The following is a 22,740-nucleotide window of genomic DNA, read 5'->3' as shown; positions in this document are numbered from 1 at the left end:
TTCTTCAGGTGAGGACCTCAGATAAGCCAGGGAGGTGAGACAATCACCTCCCTGGATAAGCTGAAACCTCTAGCCACCCCCTCCGTTGGGTTACGGCTTTTCGATTATATATGGGTTATATCGCACTTATACTTGGCTGAATCTTGTGAATTTGTTTCCATGTTCGAAGTATCTTGAGTTCAATAAACCTTTTGGTGGACTTCAAGTGAATGTGTGACGCTTCATCAATGAACTGCTGTTGTTAACACTCTACCACGCTACCTCTAAATTATTGAGTGTTACATTGGTGGCAGCGGTTAAACTTGGAGCCATCTTACTGCTCGGGACTTTGCCATCGATTCTGATTTGCGCTCACTTTCGGATGCTTGACATCTACAGCTGAACTTTGCTACTTTAATTGGCATAACTGCTGCAGGATTGTGTTCTGAATTTTTTGTGGTACTGCCATCATCTTTCCCATAGGCTCCTGCTCCTATATGACGGAACACTTCACTTTTGAGACTGCCTCTAGTTTGTATTTGCTGAGATTGGAGAGATTCTCTTCTCCACGATTTACAGGACACCGTGCAGTCACATTGTGAAAACTCCCAATAATGTGTCAATGATATTGGGCTGTGGACATTGGAGCTTTCATCGTGTCGTCAGTGCGCGCTCTACAATTAAATTGCTTCAATTTTATTGCCAGAATTCGCTGATGTGTGATTCGCAAGTTGTTTCTGCTGATGTGCTCCTGGTTATGTGACCTGGACCGACGCCGTGAACTTGCCTCGCGTAGTATTGGGTTCCGGATGTGACTTCTCAACTTCGTCCAGTGACTGACTGCTTCTAGCTGATCTACGTCCAAAATTCCTGTGTGACACTGAGGACGACAGAGGAGACCTCAAGCTGCGCCGCACATCGCCAACGTACGGGAGTCAGTGACTATTGGTGTGTTGGGGACAAGTCCTCAGGGGCGATACTCCCTGGCCATACCCATGACCATTGTCATGGGTAGCTATATGGCTACCAAGCGAAATAAGGGAGCCTGTGTGCATATACTTGTTGTTATATTCTATGCTGGATACATTTGTTGTTACTCTACGCTGGCCATCGCTTCCCGCTCGGAGATTCAAACTTGAGAGCTCACCTATTCGCATTTGGATATTAGCAGCTGTCCTGATTTCTATAAGGGACCGTGCTTTCACCTTTTTACCTTTTTACCTCGCAATTTGCTGTTAAGGATGACCCATGCTTCAACGGCTCTTTGCCGGACGCTTTGCCGTTTTGAACTTCGAAATATATTATTTTATGTCCTGTAAATCGCACTATACATGGACATAAAGAGTCTTCGTCGTATATGCCTTTGATCAATATTGTGTTACGTGATTGAATGCTGCTGTCACCGATCTTCCCAGCTCTGGATCGATCTGGATCTGCATCTCCATTTTTCTGCATCCGAGTCTTCTTCGCGGCTGATGAGGGGATCGCTACATGTCACCATCACCCTTGCCATGGGTCTTTTTGCTTCTTCTTCTTGTTGGTGTCACCACATCGATGACCAGGACTGAATTGCTAGATTGATCCTCTTTAGTTAATTTTTTTTTCTTGTCTCTCGTATGATAATCATTTCGCGTGTACTGTATAACTCGAAATTGTCGCGACACGAAATTTTTGTGAATTGGAACCGATGGCCTGTTTTTCGTGGCATGAAGTTTTCGCGATTTGCCTTTGATATTCGGTGCACGTGGTGTGGACAGGAACTTTCATGTGTATTTCAATTTCATACACATTCCTCGTTTTACAGTATTATAATTACTGTTTGAGGTATATGTATAGTCAATTTGACAGGCATATTTCATGTTTTATTTCTCCCACCTTGAGTTCTACTGTATATTAACATTAGACTTGAGGTTTGAATATTCATGTATTGGAGTCGCCGTATTGAGTGTGTTGTAATTGTTAAGGCCAATTCTCTGTCCATTTTCCTTCTAGCTCTGGTTTCTGCAAACTTTCCTCTTTCTCACCCTCGAAAATGTCATACATGTATTCATTTTTCTGAATGATTTAGCCTGCGTTATATTTAAACGCTCAGTTAGCGCAGTTTCTGTGCACTGCACTAGATAGGGCTTATATATTTTGGGTTCTGTGGCTCTTCAATTTTGCATTCAGCGTGATTTGTGTTTTGGTTTATATTTTATAACTGTTCATTTCGTTGTGGTATTGGATGCTTGCACTTTAATTTTGCTTTGTCATTTTTTTTTCTCTCATCGTGTTTTCTATTCGGTGCTTCTCAGCTGCCTATCATTTTCATATTGACATCTTGCTTGTGCCACATCACCACTTCTTTTTTTTTTTTCTTATTGCTTCCCCCCCTTTATTTCTTCCTCCACTCCCCCCTTTATTTCTTCCTCCACTGATTTCACTTTATGATACTGATGTCGACTCCTCTTCTTCTCCCACCGCGGGGAATCTTTTATCCCAATATGATTCCAACCTATCTTTCAGGTGATGTCACGTTTGCCTTGATGCAGTGGTGTCGTCAGTACCTATGAGACCCTTTGCGGGACTCGGGTTGTGTAGGGTTCCATTCTCAACCACGCATTTGTTCCGATTCTCTGCATACTCTGTCTCTCTCATGTGGTCGATACAAGCTACACCTCTTTTAAAAACGTGTCACCACTTTAAGTCTCTTCTTCTACCCTGTTTTTGTTATCATTGCATTAATGCCTCTCATCATATCCTATCATTATCATTTATCATTGTTTCATGCTTGAGAATCTCTCAGTTATTATTTTGTAAACATCTTTGTTTGCAGTGTTTGCACCTCTTTTGAGTAATATATTGATCTGATGTTTTGATCATAGGATTCTTCATTGGCCATGTGCATATAAATGCTTTTTCACTTCAAATACTCATATTTCTTTTTAAATTATCAAATGCGACTATAGTACTTCCGATTAATTAAAATAGCTGTGTGCATGCTCTGTCTTCGTTTTTTTTTTCTGATTTTTGTATTGTAGTATTTTTTGTATTGGTTTATAGTGTTATGCATTTCATTATCCTGGTAAGAATATTTTTTTTATTCTATTTTTGTTCATCGTTGAATTCCACAATAATTCAGTCCTTTTGGAGATTATTTCAAGTACACTTTCCTTTATTGGAGTTACATGTGTCTTTAATCTGGTATCATGCACGGACAGCTTGGTATGAAAGTTTACTGTACCTCTATATACTGAACATGTGAAATTGACATAATTTAGGTTTGAATGTGATGTATCTCTCATCGAACTTAATGTCTTATTATTTGCCATCACACAACTTGATATACAACATGTATCTACTTTTGACTTTATACTGCAACTGTATTTCATAATCACATATTTGAGCCTACTCACCATTTGTCTCATCTTCCACATAACTTTGTTAACTTGCAAATATGATTTGCCTCTCATGGCTGCCTCCTTGATTTCACCTTTGCCAATTGATCACAACATACAATAGTCTGTTAGTGTACAGTTCGTACACTTATCTTTTATGAGTTTTAAGGCAAGGGCGATATTTTTTTTTTTCATTTCTTTTCGATAGCAAAGCTCCATATTTTACATGTATATCATGTAGTGAACACACACCCCTACTCCATGATTATTGATTAAGTTTTTGTTATTGATTTTTTTAATGAGTTGAATGTTTGAGTATGTTTCCTATAAAGTTAATTTGTTTTGTTAGTTTTATATTTTCAGATTTTCAGTTGTTTCATTTATATGTTATTTTAGCAAACTCCATCGGTTTTATACTTGATTAACAATTTAGAAACGAGGACGTTTCTTTTGGGAAGGTCATACTAATGTAAGGTAGTTTTATGTATGGTTGATAGGTTATAACACCAGTAAGGGGTTTGCATGTAAGTTTGATAAATGTTGTAACACTGTATGTATAAACAGTGTGCCCAGCAGTAAGAAACTGTGTGTCACAACGGAATGAATAGAACCCAACTGAATAGGCTTTGGATTAACAATATAGCACTAGGATTAAGAATATAATACAGGGCACAGCATGTATAGCCCTATCTCTACTCCTCAAGTGAGTCACTCTTTTATATTAAAGCAGTATATTGTTCACATGTAACATATACTGGTACAGCTATTAATTAACATGTAGTTATAGTAACCAGACTAATAAGCATAAACATAGATACAGTGTATTATACAGTGTGACCAAGAGAAGAGGGGCAGTCTGGATTCCCACCTTCTTCAGGTGAGGACCTCAGATAAGCCAGGGAGGTGAGACAATCACCTCCCTGGATAAGCTGAAACCTCTAGCCACCCCCTCCGTTGGGTTACGGCTTTTCGATTATATATGGGTTATATCGCACTTATACTTGGCTGGATCTTGTGAATTTGTTTCCATGTTCGAAGTATCTTGAGTTCAATAAACCTTTTGGTGGACTTCAAGTGAATGTGTGACGCTTCATCAATGAACTGCTGTTGTTAACACTCTACCACGCTACCTCTAAATTATTGAGTGTTACAATAATATACACCAACATAATACATAACCCGATTACAACTAAAGGGTTTGTTTGCAAAAACCGATAAGTCCATTTTTTAAGATTTTGAAGTAGGGTCTCTTTTATAAAGTACAAAATAATACCTTTTAAATGATATATTGGTCACTACATATAAAGCTACATTTCTGAAGTTATGGTCAAAAGAAGCAAAAATTTCCTTATTCTTTTTATTTTTCTTGACCTTTAATCGCAAATATCTCCATTTGGCAAATATGGACTTATCGGTTTTTGCGAACAAACTCTTCATTACTATACAAAAACTATATTTCACTTCTTCATATAAACTCTAGGAGTTTGAATAAAAATTTTGAATATTTGGAAAATCTTTTGCACTCTTTAAACAATTTTGAATTTTCTGTTATTGGAATAAGTGAAACTTGGTTACATCAAAACTCCCCAGATATCTTTAATTTACCCAATCATAAATTAGTTAGGGCTGATCGTCAAGGAAAAAGGGGTGGCGGTGTTGCGTTTTATATTGCGCAAAATTTACAGTTCAAAATCCGTTCTGAAATCACGTTAAGATATGCAGAAACGTTATTTATTGAAATTGAGAACCCAATCTCTAAAAACGTTATTATAGGTTTAATTTGTCGACCTCCTGATCTGAATTGTGAATTATTTTGTGATGAATTGGATTTATATCTCCATAAGATAGGTAATGAAAGCAAACATGTTTTTATTTTTGGTGATTTCAACATTAACTTTTCCCCTACATCCGATAACAATAATTCCCTTAATTTTATGCATTTAATGTATTCATACGGTTTTATGTCGATTATCAATAAACCCACCAGGATAAATCCACACTCGTCAACTCAGATTGATAATATATTTTCGAATGTGTATAATAATACAATTATGGGGGGTATATTATGTTCTGAAGTTTCTGATCATTTACCAATATTTTCAATTTGTGAATGTAAAGTGGGTCGTAATAAATTACATGATAAAATATGGTACTATAAAGAGTCAAAACGTAATGTGGAATTATTGAAACAGAATTTATGTTTAGAGGAATGGACAGATATTTGTAGTATTAACAATGTTAATTTGGTATATAAATGTTTTAATGATAAATTGTTGTATTATTATGAAAATAATATTCCTTTATGCAGAATAAAAAGTAACCGAAATAAACCAAGAAATCCTTGGATTATACAAAAGGTATTTTGAAATCCATAAACACTCGTAATATTTTGTATAAGTTACATATTCGTAACCCAACTGAATCTAATTTGAATATGTATAAAGTTTATCGAAATAAATTGACAAAATTGATTCGTTTATCCCGCAGATTATATTTTTCTGATACAATGAAAAAGGTTTCTTCGAATATTAATGCAACATGGAAAATTATTAAAGAGGTCCTAGGTAAAAAGCCTGATTCTCCGCCAACGGATGATATCACATTAAACGGTATTAAAATAAATGATCCTAATATGTATGCTAATTCATTTAACTCATTTTTCGTCAATATCGGTCCGGAACTTGCTACTAAAATTAGCAATACTTCTGCTCATTTTACAGATTATCTTTTTGACCAAAATCAAGAGTCTATTTATTTTTACCCAACAAGTCCCAGTGAAATCATTAGTATCACTAAATCTTTAAATAGCTCTAAATCTTGTGGTTCTGATAAAATAAGTATGATGTTATTGAAAGAAATAGTTTATCCACTCGCAGAACCGTTAAGTTATATATTTAATCTTTCTTTATCACAAGGTATTTTCCCTGACCTGCTGAAAATAGCGAAAGTTAATCCTGTACATAAAAAAGATGATCCTCATGAAATTAGCAATTATCGTCCTATTTCTTTATTGCCTAGTATATCCAAAATCTTAGAAAAAATTGTTTATAATAGACTTCTTAAATTTATTAATAAGTATGATTTACTTATTCCCAATCAATATGGTTTCAGAAAAAATTATTCAACTGATTTAGCACTAATACAAATTTATGACAAAATTACGAGTGCTTTTGCAAACAAAGAACATGTTGCAGGTATATTTTGCGATTTGAGTAAAGCATTCGATACTCTTGATCATTCTATTTTACTCACCAAACTTAGTCATTACGGTATTCGAGGACAAGCACTTTTATGGCTTAAAGATTATCTAACTAATAGAAGACAATATGTTATTTTTAATGGTTGTGAATCTGACCCCCTTTTAATTAAATGTGGTGTTCCTCAAGGCTCAATTCTAGGCCCATTATTATTCCTTCTTTATGTTAATGATATCATAAATACATCCTCTCTTCTCTCTTTTGTTCTATTTGCTGATGATACGAATATATTTTATTCTCATAAAGATCTTAAGATTTTAAATGACACTTTAAATATTGAAATTAGTAAAGTATCAAATTGGTTTAAGTCTAACAAACTTTCTTTGAATATAAAAAAGACTCATTTTATTCATTTCAAACTTCATTCTCATAATGAAGATACGTTGATACATATTAACATTGATGATATCCCATTAGAAAAGAAAATGAATTCAAAATTTCTAGGAGTATATATAGATGAAAGTTTGACTTGGAATGAGCATTTACATTATGTTACAACGTGTATTTCTAGAAATATAGGGATAATTTCCAAGCTGAAGTTCTTTCTTCCTCGTTCAACTTTATTTCTATTATATAATTCCTTAATTCTCCCATATATAAGTTATTGCAATGTTGTATGGGGTACTTGCGGCTCTACCAAAATAAATTCTATATTTAAATTACAAAAGAAAGTTATACGTATTTGTACAGGATCGCATTTTCTGGCTCATACAGATTCTTTATTTCATGAGCTTAAAACATTGAAGGTTTTTGATTTGAATATTATTCAAGTAGCAGTAATTATGTTCAAATATATACATCATCAACTTCCATCATCGTTTGATAACATGTTTAGGTTCAATACTTCTGTCCATTCGTACCCTACTCGTATATGTAGAAATTTCCACCTTTTGAATCCCAAATTATTAGTGACACACAAATCTATAAGACATTCGGGTCCGGATATTTGGAATAATCTCCCGGATAATATAAAGTCTTGTTCAAGTATTTATTCTTTGAAAGCTTCACTTAAACGATATTTGATACAATTATATTCTCCAAACCAATTGAGCTAACAAATATTTATAGTATAGATTGTCATCTTATTGTCAATCTCAATTTTCTTCCTACAACTGCATCTTGCACTCTCACCTGCAACTGCACTGCACTCACCTGATCACCTTCCTCCAAGAGAGTTATGTCGTTGGATAGTCATTTTATGAGGCCTCCATCCATTTCAAGCTTAATCGCTTATGATGGTGGTCTCCTGCATTCAATTATCTCTGTTGTTTACTGAAAAATACTGTATATTTTATTTTATGTTTCTGTGTATCTACGTTGCTCAATGCAATCACCTATGTGAATCTATTTATGTACTGTTATCGATTTATTTCACTGCACTTGTTATTCTTTGTCTTTGTACTTTTTGAAGTTTGCATTCAAATTGCATCTGATTGAATGCAGAAATAAAAGCAAACAAACAAGCAAACAAACAAAAACTATATCACTTTTATACGATTATTCAGCTCATACATTCATTAATATCCTTTCTGCATTCTTACTTTATACATCAAACAATATCTCACCTATCCAAATTTAGTATCTTCCAATACATAGTTTTCATTGACCTCATAACATTTAACCTTATCTAACTTCACCAAATACCAAAACTTATCAAACATCTTTTAATTAAACACCATATCTCAATACAATTTCATAATGATAGTAATAATAATTGTGGTTACCATGGCAACGCTTTCTCTGACTATTATAACACACAAAAAAAACATATCTTACACATCTACACCTCAATATCATCATGTACACCAAACTTAAGTTCAATTACTTCCAAATTGTAGAAGTAATTAATTCCACAAGATTTTCCCATAAAATAATAATATCTACACCTATAAATCATTATACATGCCAAATTTGAAATAAATTGTTTAGATACTGTGGAAGTATGATTCACTCCACATGGGAAATTTTGGTTATCATAACAACGCTTTCTCCGATAAACTCAAAAAACATATCTTACACATCTACACCTCAATGTCATCATGCACCCAAAGTTTCATCAAAATTGCTTCAAAATTGTAAGAGGAGTTCGCGACGCAAGATTTGCAACGGACCGCCCGACCGCCCGACCGCCCGACCGCCCGACCGCCCGACCGCCCGACCGCCCGACCAACCACACGCTGATTCCAATCATAAATAAAACAACAGCTAATTATAAAAACTTATTTGATTACTCTGGCATTATATGTGTAATAACCGGACATCAAAACGCGCGAAGCCTATCATCGACAAATTAAATTATGATAATTTTTATTATGTATTTTAATTATCTCTGACGTCAGCAACATTGGAAAAAAAAAACTTTTGTCGCAAGTCCTTGCGTGCGTGAGAGCGCGAATCCTTGATCACAACCAAAAGTGCGCCATCTAGGTCCCACACAATACAGGGGCTGTGGAACGCTAAGATTCTTTGAAGGGGAGGGGGGGGGGGGGGGGGGGGTAGGGGGGAATTGATCCGTGCCCAAACCCGGTGGACGGTGCTACTATCATACATAACAGTCGAAGTCCCTACACTTTGAACCATTCTGCGGTCCCTGGGCTCGAGACTGTAGGCCTGTACATTGTATAACGACCGCCATCTCACAAGCACATTTGGACTAGTACTAAGCAATGCTAATATAAGTACAGGGCAAGACCTTCAAGACCACAAAAGACCGTAAAAAATACCAGATCTCTCAAGTCTCAATGATAATTATGTTTTAATGAACTTTCAGTAATTTCTGGGGTCCTTAATTCATACATGATTCCTAAAGTGATATTTCAGTGACCTTCATGGTCTCTATGGTCTCTAATTTATTGTTATTTTTTTTAAAGGTAGGTCTACACCGCAAATATTCTTTCAGATAGGGCTCTAGGGCCCATTACATTAACGTGTATCCTCTGGTGATTGGTTGAAAGAGTTCACGTGATTATTATCATTTATTTTCAGCTATGTCAGAAAGTTGACACTCCATGAAGTACTATTTGCAAAATGGTGTCACAAAGCAATATTCTTAAATTGTTTGCAAAATGGTGTCACAAAGCAATTCTGAAATTGTGCGCAGCTTTGCATCCGTCACTCTGTGTAATGTAACATTTTTAACAGACAATTGTGACATCACAAAGCAATTTTGACATTGCGCACTGCTGCAGCTAGCTCGTGCCGTCACTCTGTGAAATGTATCAATTTCTAATAAAACGATTGTGGCGTCATAAAAACTATTCCGACATTGCGCATTGCTTCGCACCACGCGTTGCGCTTGTCAAAAGTGTAGTACAAACATCACAACTCAGTTCTGACATTGGGCGCTGCTGCATGCTAGTAGTCAACGTCGGATCCCTTCACAAGATCGCATCCACCATCTCTCGTTTTGTATTTCCCCCATTTCCATTTCTTTTGTTTGAAGTTTTGATCCAAAACATAAAACAAAGATACTTTGCCTAATTTCGAGTTTCTTGTTCAAACTATTATAGGCCTCGGTGCCTCCAAAAGAACTGGATCACTTTGGGGCTGCGCCCTTCAGTGAATAGTAAAATAATTCTTTTGGAGTCACCCCTGCCCATAGTTTTAACGAGAAACTCTCAAGGCAAAGTATATTTGAATACACTGTAGTATGTTACCAAAAAAAAAAAAAAAAAAAAAGAGGAAAGAAATCAAGCACGATCATACAAAATACTAATAGTGATACAGGTAAAAACACACAACAAAAACAAACAAAACAAAAATGTTACAACGTCCAAGTCCCGCGCATTTATGAAATATCACACACCAGCCTGGTTCACACAAGCTGCCTTTCTCCAACTTCAACACTATGCGAATGAACTGTTGTTGAATGCGCGCCCCATGAACTTTCGACATTTACAAAGCCTCAGAATGGAATCTCCGAGACAAACTAATCGCGTTCATTGCTCAGAGAACTTGCAGGTGTTTTAATTTCAAAGTACATCGTAACTTGATAACTGTTTAATATAATAACATAACATTTAATTGACATCAATAAAATAAGATGGAAGTGAGATGCGTGAAGTAGACAATACAGGTCTAATTAAAACATTTTTTTTCAAAAAAAAAAACAAACCGTCAAGATTGTGGAATGAATGGAATGCGCTGATCACTTGGCTACACATTAATCGAGGGTACGCGCCCTCGATCAAATCAGGAAAGTGATTAAACCTCCCTGATCTTTAATTGAATACGTGTACTAGTACGCGTGATTACTACACGTGTGTGAAACGTGTGGAGGGCTTATTTGGGGGGGGGGGGGTGTCCTACTCTATCCCCATCCTTTCTGGGGAGAGGTGATCATTGGCAACGTTCACACAGCTAAACATAATTAATCTATTGGTACTCGCTAGCTTAAAACTCTCATCATATCAGGGAGCATCTGCGCGCCGACATCCGGACAACGCGCTCTCTACGCACAACGTCTCTCGAGAGCGCGAGCGTTCCTGTAGTAGCCACATGGTTCGTATGTAGGTCAGAATGTGCAGGGATCGCATGATGTGTACGTGCTGTCAAATGTGTGTGTGTGTGTGTGTGTACTTTTGTGGTTGCTGCGCTTGCCGCTGGTTATGGATGTCACGTCGGTTTACAAAATCACAGCGCCAACTAGCTTAGCGCTTCGAGCTACTACCATCACCAGCGAAATCTAGACGTGAGATGTTCTGCGCTGTTTGCACGTGAATACCAAAAGCTACCAAATAGGGCTGAGGACTGGATGCTTTTCTACCCATCTTGGTGCTATATTCCATTGTGGCTAAGCTAGATGTTTTGGATGCTGCTGCAGCTGACCATCCATGTTGCATGATTTGGAGGTCAGTTCGATACTTTCGTTTGGAGGACCTCCCGCGACGAGCAAGTAAGCACACATCCACGTCGGGTGCAGAGAGGAAAGGCGATCGACACAAGGTCAACAAGGATCTGCAGCCGGACCCAATCGCTATATTATCGACAATCTTGCTCTTAAAAACCTTATTTTGATGGTTCCAAGGTTTAAGGATGACTGAACCACAGGCATCGGTGAGTAATTTTGTTGGTTGTACTTTGAAATAAGGACAGGTCATGAGGTGCATGAACTTCTCTGTCATCTGACTCTGAGCTGAGTAGTCTCGCTAACTTATATTAATAATCTAGCGTTAGTGACTTAGTCTTAACCCAGTTAGGCCCTACTGTCTGGGGATCGGACTACTAACAACAGTACCTGTCTTTAATTTTACATTTTAGTGATTGATTCATTTTGGTGCATTGATTGTGATTCTAATCTCTGCTCACACGTACACGACAATCATCCTGATTCCTTCTTTTTGGACAAGTTGTGACAGCATCATCTGTAATCAGATTCATAGTCGATGATGCAGCTGTTTATGGCATGCCTTTCAGAACGGTGTAACTGTAGATCTGGATCTACAAGTTCTGAATTTTTACATTATGTTTGGCGGTCTAGTTACCATTGTCCAAGGCGTATTACAAACTCATTGACATAGTCGAGTCTGGACAGTCAGAGTCTAACGGTTAGATCTGACGTTGCAGTCGTTACTTCTAGCTACACAGGTAGAGTCGGGGCACCAGTTTGCTGCAGGGGTCCAGTTTGCGGCACCCCTAGCCCTACTAGGAATGTCTTTAATAACCATATCTTCAAAAGTAGAAGGATATTTTTTTTTCTAAATTGTTTCATTTGTAGAGCAACTGAAGAGCTTTCTTTTGATACCAGAATCATGAAATAACTCGGATAATGGCCTTCATAATTCTCTAATTTAAACCGTCTGTGTCATACTGTTTTTTTTTTTTTTAAGTATGAGTACTATGACTTTGTTCTGTTGCTAGGCAACCACCATCATCCCTTGTTTGTATCTTTATACAAAATCTTACTATCAAAAGAGGCCTGGCATGGTAAGGATTCCTTGTGTAACTCAACTGTGTTAAATATTCTAATTGAATTTCCTTTGTCAGTTTTGTGGATTGCAACAGTGACCAAAATGTCGGGGATGGGTCCGGTTTGCGGCACCCCTATGAGTATGGGATTTACACACATAGGCCCTAGCGCTATTTTAAATGTCAAAATGGGTGGAAATTGATGAAATACATGCGATCTTGAAAAACTATGAAATCGTGAAGGATCGAGATAATGAATCCAAATAAAGTGTTCTAACATTAACAAGCTGAAAACTAGTTGGACCATCAAAAAAATATTTTGTTTTTGCAAAGATTTTAATGTTTGAAGAAATCAGGGGACATTTTTGTGTGGGGTGCTGCAAACCCCCCTGCCGCAGACCGGGTCGATCCTCTTGGTGGTTGCAAATTTTCTGCATGAAATTGATTATCATGACTAGGGTAATTGTCCACCATACGAAAGTGTGATGCAGTGTCAAGAGGCCTTTCCTACCTCTTCCAATAAAAAAACAACACATTATTTAATTTCTGTTGCCCGTTTTACCAGAATACTACTACCCTTGAAAAGGCCTTAACCTGCCGCAAACTGGGTCCGCTACTCTATAATGGACTAGATACAACATGTAATAGACGTAGACCTTGAAATATTGTTACACTCACATGGTGTCAGTAAGATGAAATGATGATGATGATTAAAATATAACTTATTTTCACTTATTCCTGCATGATAAAAGAGCTAGATGACTTGTTAGTTGTTACCGCCAAAACTGGTAGGCCCCTACTTGCTACTGATGCTACTTGATAGTTTCTACTAACAAGTTAGATGCTCTACTTTAATCGTAAAATCTAGAAATCTAAATTTTTTACATCTTTCACACCATTCAGAAAGCAGGGCAGGGGAATGATTCTCCTTTTCTTATTGAACTTTGAAGAACTGGTAATGTTAGTGTTGCATAGTGACCCTGCACCACAAAACCAGCAAAAAGTCACCAGATATGGATTTTTAGTGAAGGACAGATTCTGAAAGAGCAGACTGTAAGCTTTAAAATGATGTATAACTCAATTCAAGTGGACTCCCCTAACCTATCTAAATACCGGAAAGAAAGCACATACGAGTACTCTGGAAAAGTGGGAACTGAGAAAAGAGGCTCTGAAGTATGTACAGGGTCTATTCAAGCGCTTAATCCTTGAGACCAAGCCGTGCTAGCTGTGTGATGGAAGGGACAAAACACAGGATGCAAGCCACTGGAGGAAAAACAATGAAGGGACTATCACTCAGATTAAGCTGAAATTGAGTATGTTCTATCAGCACATTCTGTCTTTGAATAATGCCAACTTTAAAAGCAGTACCAGTAGTGCTATCCTTTCAAAAGTTATTAGACTTGAAAGTGAAGAGTGTGCAAAGGATTTCAAGAAATGAAAAGGGTCCTCTTAGACATAGCCTCTACCTGATCTTCTACTCTCCCCCCCCCCCAAAAAAAAGGGTTGTAGAAAAACTGCTGAAAACACACTTTCCCATTCATGTTATGATCCCAAACTAAAGAATAATGTAGCAGAAAGATAGCTCTTTCAGAAAGTATGAAAAACTCAAGATTGACTCGGTTGACCCATTTGACCTTTTTAAGTCCTCTTGTAAAATCAATGGGTGCGACTTTTTGTTGGTTTTGTGATGCACGGTCACATATTATCTGTAAGTTGTCTAATGTAACATCCCTGTGTTCAATTATGAAATTTCAGGACTGTTGTCTTTTTCTAGTCAGTGTCAGGCCATTCAGTTGAAAAACAACAAATTTTAAGAAAAATTTATTTGACCTTCATATAATCGGTACTATTGTATAGATGTCAGTCCAGCGTCAATACTGCCCTACTTTGGCAAAAGAAAGCAAGTGACATCGAGTTCAAATGCTACATATGAACAGGGATTTTTGGGTAGCCCTTCGACATGGAAATTTCTGAATCCACATTGGGGTATTCGTGCAAGTCATATGGTGATGCATTTATGACAATTCGAAGAACTTTGATATTCTCATAAAAACTAATTGTTATGTATGTAACATGCTTCCTTTTGCCAAAGTATTATAGATTTGTAGCAAACATAAAAAATTGACAAAAGGAAGCAAGTGACAATCATATCATAAGGATGTCACTTGCTTCCTTTTGCCAAAGCGTTTAAGATTGTGTGCAAATAAAATAATTTGGCAAAAGGAAGCAAGTGACAATCATATATGAGGTTGTAACTTGCTTCCTTTTGCCAAAGTATATTAGATTGTGTGCAAATAAAATAATCTGGCAAAAGGAAGCAAGTGACAATCATATCATATGAGGTTGTAACTTGCTTCCTTTTGCCAAAGTATTTCAGATTTTTAGCAAACATTAAAAATCTGGCGAAAGGAAGCAAGTGACAATCATATGATGAGAATGTTACTTGCTTCCTTTTGCCAAAGTATTATAGATTTGTAGCAAACATAAAAAGTGGCAAAAGGAAGCAAGTGACAATCATACTTGTATAGTGAGGTTGTAACTTGCTTCCTTTTGCCGAATTTTTTCATGCAATTTTGTGCACTTGCTTCATTTTGCCACCCGAATATCTCAGAAATGGGCCAAAATTGTAACTTTTGGATTTTTCAGTTAAATAGAGCATGCCTCATATGCCAAATCAATAAAAAAAGTCAATTATCCATAAAAATGTCACTTGCTTCCTTTTGCCAAAGTAGGGCAGAATAGACCTCTAGATTCTACACACAATTTGTACATTTGCCCAAAATTTTCAATTTGAAAAAAAAATTTAAATAAAGTAATACATCATTGCTTGTTTGAATTTTTAGCAATTCAGGAGCAAAGTTATACTGTTATAAATGACCATATTGAATTATCAGGGGTATTAAATGCACATTGGAAGCAGTAAAATAAAACAAATTCCCTGAAACGTTCCATTTGACAATGGAAATACCCATGACCTTGTTTCATTTCTAGCGCAATATTGGCCATAACTCGTGCAGTATTTCTTGTCCCATTCATTGCCATCTACTGTACTTCTAAGCTGTTATTTTCGCGTACAGATATTTTCACGAATGAGGGGGGGGGGGTTACAGACACTTTTGCGAGATGTTGTTTTCGCAATTTTGACACTGACGCTATCATAAGTGCACTAATGCCTGTCAGTTCAAGATATTTGCGCGTGTTGTGAAATTCGCGGTCCAACAGTGATTTGCGAAATCTGCGAAAATTAAACCCTTGTGAAAATAACAACTTAGGCCAAAAAAAAAAAATTGTTGCATTGGCGTAACATGAGATTTTCAAATAGGGTCGGTCGGGCGGATTTTTTTTTTTTTTTTTTTTTTGCTACCTGCATGCATTTTACGTGTAAAACTCGTGCTCAGCTCAGTAAACAGTTACAACTGCTGCACCGAATGTGCTGTGTTCATCTATTCTACAAATCATTTATGAGGCCGATATTACTGGAATTATACCCCTTCACAGAATTTAAAGATGTTGAAATCCCTATCCTGAATGTTTTCACTTCATATTTTACTATTTTGACTTAGATAAGATAGATGCAAATTGACCCATATGTACGATCTTTTCATCGCACACGGCGATCTCTATGACAGTCCCACATATACAGATTCGTGTAAGTTCTCCACACAAGAAACCTATGGCAAAACTGTGCACAATACATCGCAGTCTGAATGCTACGTATACACTGAATAAATCTTGTTAGAGTACGTGTCCGTGTTGGAAACAGATGACGTACTGATCAAGGAAGGCTTATGCGAGGTGCTAGATCTCTCCCTCGTACATCCGATATCCCCAGAGCCGTTTCCACTTCCGGGTTTGTGCGATCGCGATCGCAATCAACAAGATATTTGATATCGATAGCAAAAAAAAATAATAAAAAAACATGGGGTCGGCGGAATTTTTAGGGTCGGGCGGGTTACGCCAATGCAACAATTTTTTTTTTTTGGCCTTATAGTGATACAGTAAAATGATATAAATTCTATACTGTGTGAACATGTTCTGCTGGGAAAGAGTTACATACGTGTACATTGTACATTATGTATGTACATTGTACATTGTGTGTACAGTAATACAACAGGAAACAGAACATGAACAGGAAAACAAGAAATGTAACGGGAAAGTGCTCCTAAGAATATTCTCCAGGGGGGAAATGTTTTTGACACATGTTGTGAAATGTTTGAAGTTCAACTATTCAAACATGAAAGAAACATTGAATTTCCATAGGATAACACATAAAGGTAATTAGTTTGGACTCTTAGCAGATTCTCCTAGTATAAATAAATTGGCCTTGGTATATCCTTGGTACAAATTGTATATCATTGGGATTTCCCTGTAGCTGTACTGTCCAGCTCTCCAGTGCTTTAATCATCAAACATGCTGACTTGTACCACTCAAAATGTCAAAAGAAGAGAGTCTAGGTCCTTTTCTGGAAATACACACTGCAAATGGCTAGAAAAAAAAAAAGTAAGCTTCTTCTTCATGGAAACCTTCCAAAATGCTGGGAAATGCAGTGGTTGGCAATACTGGTATTAATTGTATTAAATGTCACTTGTGCTATGCAGTTAAGGAAAGTACTAACTAGTCTTTTCTTGTCTGCATAGTTGGATAACTTTCAGACTGCTACCCTATCCCCCACCCCCCCCCCCCAAAAAAAGAGAAAAACCTGGCTTCCTCAAGCACCAGATGGAAAAGAACATTAGTATTTTAACCATCACATTCACGAAGCAGGTTGTCTCCGGTGTCAAAATCAAAATCTATAAAAAGAGCAGTCCAAACCTGAAGTGAAAGAGTGCACGAGTTCATGTTTGCAAGCAAACAATAGAAATTCAACAATTCCAAGAACCCAGTGGCTCACCACCAACTCCATTCTGCAGTGCGAGTTGTGGGAACTTCAGTGTTATTTTTAGCAAAATTTGGCTGGGTTGTAGTCTGAACCCAAGCCAGCCAGCCTTCAAAGAACCTGTTGTGTGACAGTGACCTTGTGAATCTACATGTACAATTGTACATATACATGACTTTTCCACTTCTCATGAAGTGTTTGAATAAACATTGTTTTGAAAGGCACTTGATACTGTAGGTAGCAACAGCCCTCATGAAATTGCCATACTCTTTAAGAAAAAGAAAGAGGTTTATCAGAGAGTTCTGATCAGCCTTGGATTTACAACTCAAAGCCTGAGTTTAGACTTTGAAATCAGCTTCATGCATCTTTAGATACAAACTTGTGAGTAGGTGGGGTTGAAATGAGTTGCATTATGAACAAATTATAACCCTATTATGTGTTTACAGTGATCTAAATTATAATGAAAGTACCGGTACTTGTTATTTAAGTTGGTACAAATTCTTGATAAAAAAAAAATAGTTACCTTTACCATGACTTGTGACCTTTCTCAAGTTTTGGTGGGCTTTGTCGCTTAGTTTGTACATGTAGTATACTTTTTTCTTTCTTTTTACTTGTAAGTGTATAGTCACTGTTGTGATTATGATTAAAGCGGGTTCAGCTTTGAATACCTTTTAGCATAAAACTCAGCCAGTTCTGTACATTATGATTTTGAATACTAATACTACTCAAGGGACTTTAATATCATCCACATTTTCAATAAAGTTACATACAGTGTAGAATAAACTACAGTACAAGTATTCCAAGCAAAAAAGACAGAAAAAAAAAATCTTGATAGACACAATGTACAGTATCAATACATTGTGAGACTTTTACAAAATACATTTCTATGATGTGATTTGCATAGATTGGATTGCAACCAATATCACAGATTGACTAGATATTTAAAAACTTTAAAATTTCCTAGCTTTTTTACAATATATTTGTTACCAGGTCATGTGGGAGCTTTCATTTGTGTTTGGCTACGTGGATGCACAGGTGTAATAAAGTCGCTATGGACTTGGAGTAAAGTATCTCTTTCGATACATTATAGTGATATGGAAGACCCAAGATACTGCACACGCCACATATGAAGCGACTCTAATTTCTTGCGAATCAAGATTTCCCGACAATTTCGCGAGTTGTTGAATTTGCGATTGTGCAGTGCAATACTGAATAGAGAAAGTGTATGCATGTCACACTCGTGTCAGAGTTTTGGCATGTTTTTAAATTTGTGAATACATTTGTAGCACCTGAAATTTGTGAAAATCAAAACCTCGCGAAATATTTGGGATATTACAGTAATGTAAATGCTATCATTATCATGTTGTTTTTATTTTGTTTTATTTTTATTTTTTTACCTGCATGCGTACTGGTACTTTCTGTTCATTTTCTTTCCCTCCTTTATTTCAGTCCCCTATAGAGAGTGCTGCCAGCAGTCTAGCGGCATCACCAGTGCCTAGTGCTCTCAATGCACCAAGATATGGGACTATCATTCCAAACAGGATTTTTGTTGGAGGAATTGCATTCAATGTGAGTATCTGGGTGTCATTGCACTTTTTATTTTATAATACATGATAAAGTATTAATACTGCACAGAGGCTGAAAGAGATCAGGTTAAGACAAATCATGAAGGCTAACAGGGATATTTGGCATGAAAGGTTAGCAATGCACTTTCATTAAAAGCCCTTTATGGCAAGTGTTTCAAATTCTTCCCTTGATATTATCACTCAAGGATTACTTATACATGCGTTCATTGAGAGGATGTAGAATGGAGGGCTACTCCATGATAAAGAGAACAAAAAGTCAACTGAATGCTACTTAATTCAGCTGGTTTAAATTACCAGGTACATTGTATGTGAATAGAAGTGCAAGGAGTGTGAAAAATTCAGATGGCAGGATTGTCAATTGACTGCCCTTTACAGCATAATAATATACACCAGGTGTGTGTGTGTGTGTGTGTGTGTGTGTGTTTGTTTTGTGTGTGTTTTGTGTGTGGGTGTGTGTGAGTGTGTGTGTGCATGTGTTTTATTAGTGATCTAGGATGTCACGTACATGTGTGTGCTCTGAATGGGAGCATTCTTATACATGTAGGAACTTCCTTTGAACTGTAGTTTTGATGAATATTGTAATCTGAGTTAGATGTTGACTTAGGAGGAGGGAGGAGAGGGCATAATTTAGTAGCACAGATGAGTTGCAACTATCACTTTACAATGTAAGTCATCATGCAGAGATGCTCTTGTTTTCTTAAGACCACTTCAGACAAATTAGTCATACATCATTCCCATAACAGATATATTGTATCTGTACTATAATGAAAGATACATAGACATCATTATAAGTTGTCAAAGTTCAAGGCAAAAACACACTTTTGACAGGCATTGAGCTATTTTTTTTTTTAATTCTTGAAATTGTTAGTTCATGCCTGCACAAATGTTGAATCCCCAAAGAAACGTGATCTCTGTTTTAATATAAGATAGTGTGTTGGAATCATTTTTTTAAAATCAAATCTTTTTAGAATCAATGAAGAAGTGCTCAGTAAAATTCTTTATTTCCCTGCACAGACGAGTGATGCTGAGCTGAAGAACTTTTTTTCAGCATTTGGGCATGTGAAGGAGTCCAAGATTATTGCTGATCGTGCAGGAGTATCAAAAGGGTAAGCTTGAGTTTTTAACATTCCACATCATCAAACACACTATGCTTACTTTAGATATCAAAGGCAGTTTGTAATTTAAACCAGTGTTCCTGAATTTAGTTTTATTGTAAGCAATTTACTGCAAAGTCAAAATTAAGTTTAAACACATTTTGCTGTATGAAAATTAGAGAGATCTCTGTGTATTGTCAATACCCATAGTACTGTAGATATTGCCATGTGGTCCTACCTTCTCAACATGCTAATAACTTTGTCATTATATTGTGGGCTTGATATTGTTCAGGTCAGGGGTCCACTTAAAAAAAAAAATCAGATACTTCTAAATTATAACAAGGTATATTAGATTATGAATTGAAGGAATAACAGGTTATAAAATTCACAGGTGCTACTTACAGTATATTGTCATAAAAAGGTCAGAAATAGAAGGAAAGTTAAAGCATTTGGCAGACTGTGGCTAGCAGTAACTGTATGGAAAGCACTAAAGAGGAAAAGTCAAAATGGTTAAACTTTATTAAAGTTGCCTGTACATACACATCAGCTCAGGAGATGATATCTTGCAATGTGATTAGTGAATATGATTTCCCAGTGCCATAGAATCTTGGCACTGATCTCCCAGAAAATTGCAGCAGTCACATACAATGTAGGCCTATGTTAATGCCTTTCTGGAGTAGGCAGTGCAAAATGCATGCAGTGATGCAGAGAGGAATAAGGTAGTTTACCCATGACCCAGTTATTTCAGATACTGTGCAATGCTCTATGTATGACAACAGTTGACTGAAACTGTATGGGCAATCCTGTCATGGAGGAGCTTTGTTGCACTCACAATGTATGTCTCTGCTACCGTAATTAAGGCTGATGTTGAAAGGTACAGAGAGATGCACATCTTATTTAAGATCGATAATGTCACCATGTACATACTGTATGTAATGCACTTGTCAATGTAATGACGCACCCCACTACCCCCGGACATGGGTGCGTCATGGTCATTTTTTGACTGACCACACGGGGTTTTTGACGGACACCACAGTCACTTTTTTGACGGACAAAACATTGCAAGTGACGAACACCACAGTCACTTTTTTGACGGACATCACGTTGAAAGTGACGCACACCTCGGTCACTTTTTTGATGGACATCCTCGGTACATTTGACGCACCCCCGTAAATACTGAAACGATTTTTGCATACGTTTTATTCACGCAATTTCATTTTCTTTTGGTTCGTAAACATAATTTGTAAAAGTTTCCCTTACCATGGCCCTGTAAGCACCGTACATCACGCTGCTGCTACGATATTCCTCCGTACAGTAGTATGTATTCTGTGCATGCAATCCATACATGACAATCACATGTGTGATGTGTGCAGATGCGCTGTGTGTACGCGGCCATTGCTAGTGCGGTGGATGCATACCGCTGCAGCGCAGGTACACACCACGCTGTACGTAGAGATTCGCACAGCTAACAGCGGCGCGCGTCTGGTCGGGCTATCCCGCGAGCAGAAAATGGCATGCTACAGGCAGTTTCTTCTGCTGCCGCTTCTTTTACTGTCAAGAATTCGCCTTTGTCGCCACAGATTTCATGGGTTTGTTGGAGGGAAAATGTAAGGAGAAAGGGTGGCTTTTAAATTATGTGCTTGCCAGATTCTGGCAAGCATTTTTCCCTCTTGTTCCAAAACACTTCCCGAATTTGATTTTCACTTGCCGCGGGACAGCGCTCACTGTAATTTCACTCGCGGTACGTGTATCCGGTACTGGTAGCGTGCAAAAATGCGTGCAGTTTTCCATAGCCAAGTGACGTACCAGGACGCACCCCTCGGTTTAAAATAATGCGTGTTATTTTCCATAGCCAAGTGACGTACCATGACGCACCCCTCGGTCAAAATTTTGACCGACAATGATGGGATTTTGACGCACCCCTTGGTCAAAAATTTGACGGACAAAGCTGGTAAAATGACGAACACCTGGGTCACAAATTTGACGGACCAAACGAGGAAATGACGCACCCATGTCCGGGGGTAGTGGGGTGAGTCATTACATTGACAAGTGCATAATGTTTGTTTGGAGCTCACTACAACTTTAGGAACCTGAGTATTTCATAAAAATTTGATACGATAGCAACTCATGCTGGAATGGCAGTTGTCATGGTAACGACAAGAATCCAGCTTCCTGATTGGCTGTTGCCATTGGAAATTGCCATTCCAGCAAGAGTTGCCATCATAACATCTTTTATGAAATGGGGCCCAGGTTCTATGTTTTCATTTGTACCCAGCCTTGTCCATGCACAGCATTTAGATATGATATGATTTTTTTTGGGGGGGGGGATAAACAAACATATATAATTTACAGCATGTGTGTACATGAACCATCTTGCTCATACTGGCTATGAAAATAAGTATTAAACTGCTGTTTCAAGTGCCATCTTTTATGGAGAATAAAGGGCATATGGTATATGGTGGCGAATTTCTCTCCTTATATTTTCTGCTCCCTTTTGTTTTTTCAGTGCTTTCAAAGAAATGAATAGGGATCTACAGTTATACAATTGTAGATGTTCGAGCAAAGCTCAGCGCTACTGAAAGCATCCATGTTTTAGTATCAACTATTTTCCTAATGTATGGTTCACAAAATGAAACCTTTCAAAATCTGTCCAACATATGGCAT

General features: G+C 37.2%; 1 protein-coding gene across 1 annotated transcript in view; it reads left to right on the top strand.

Moving 5' to 3' along the window:
* The first annotated feature begins 11,647 nt into the window (after positions 1–11,647).
* LOC139740739 (uncharacterized) overlaps positions 11,648–22,740 on the top strand; it is a 28,112-nt gene continuing 17,019 nt past the window's right edge. Inside the window, exons 1-3 of the mRNA XM_071651310.1 lie at positions 11,648–11,668; positions 18,846–18,965; positions 19,997–20,088. Coding sequence (XP_071507411.1) covers positions 11,648–11,668; positions 18,846–18,965; positions 19,997–20,088 — 233 coding nt within the window. The remainder of the gene's footprint in view (positions 11,669–18,845; positions 18,966–19,996; positions 20,089–22,740) is intronic.

This window comes from Diadema antillarum, unplaced genomic scaffold (genome assembly GCF_040938485.1).
Source record: "Diadema antillarum isolate AM-2024a unplaced genomic scaffold, OU_Dant_1.0 scf00000030, whole genome shotgun sequence".
Classification (NCBI taxonomy): domain Eukaryota; kingdom Metazoa; phylum Echinodermata; class Echinoidea; order Diadematoida; family Diadematidae; genus Diadema; species Diadema antillarum.
Note: the sequence above shows the minus strand (reverse complement) of the source record. Positions and strands in the feature narration are given on the sequence as shown.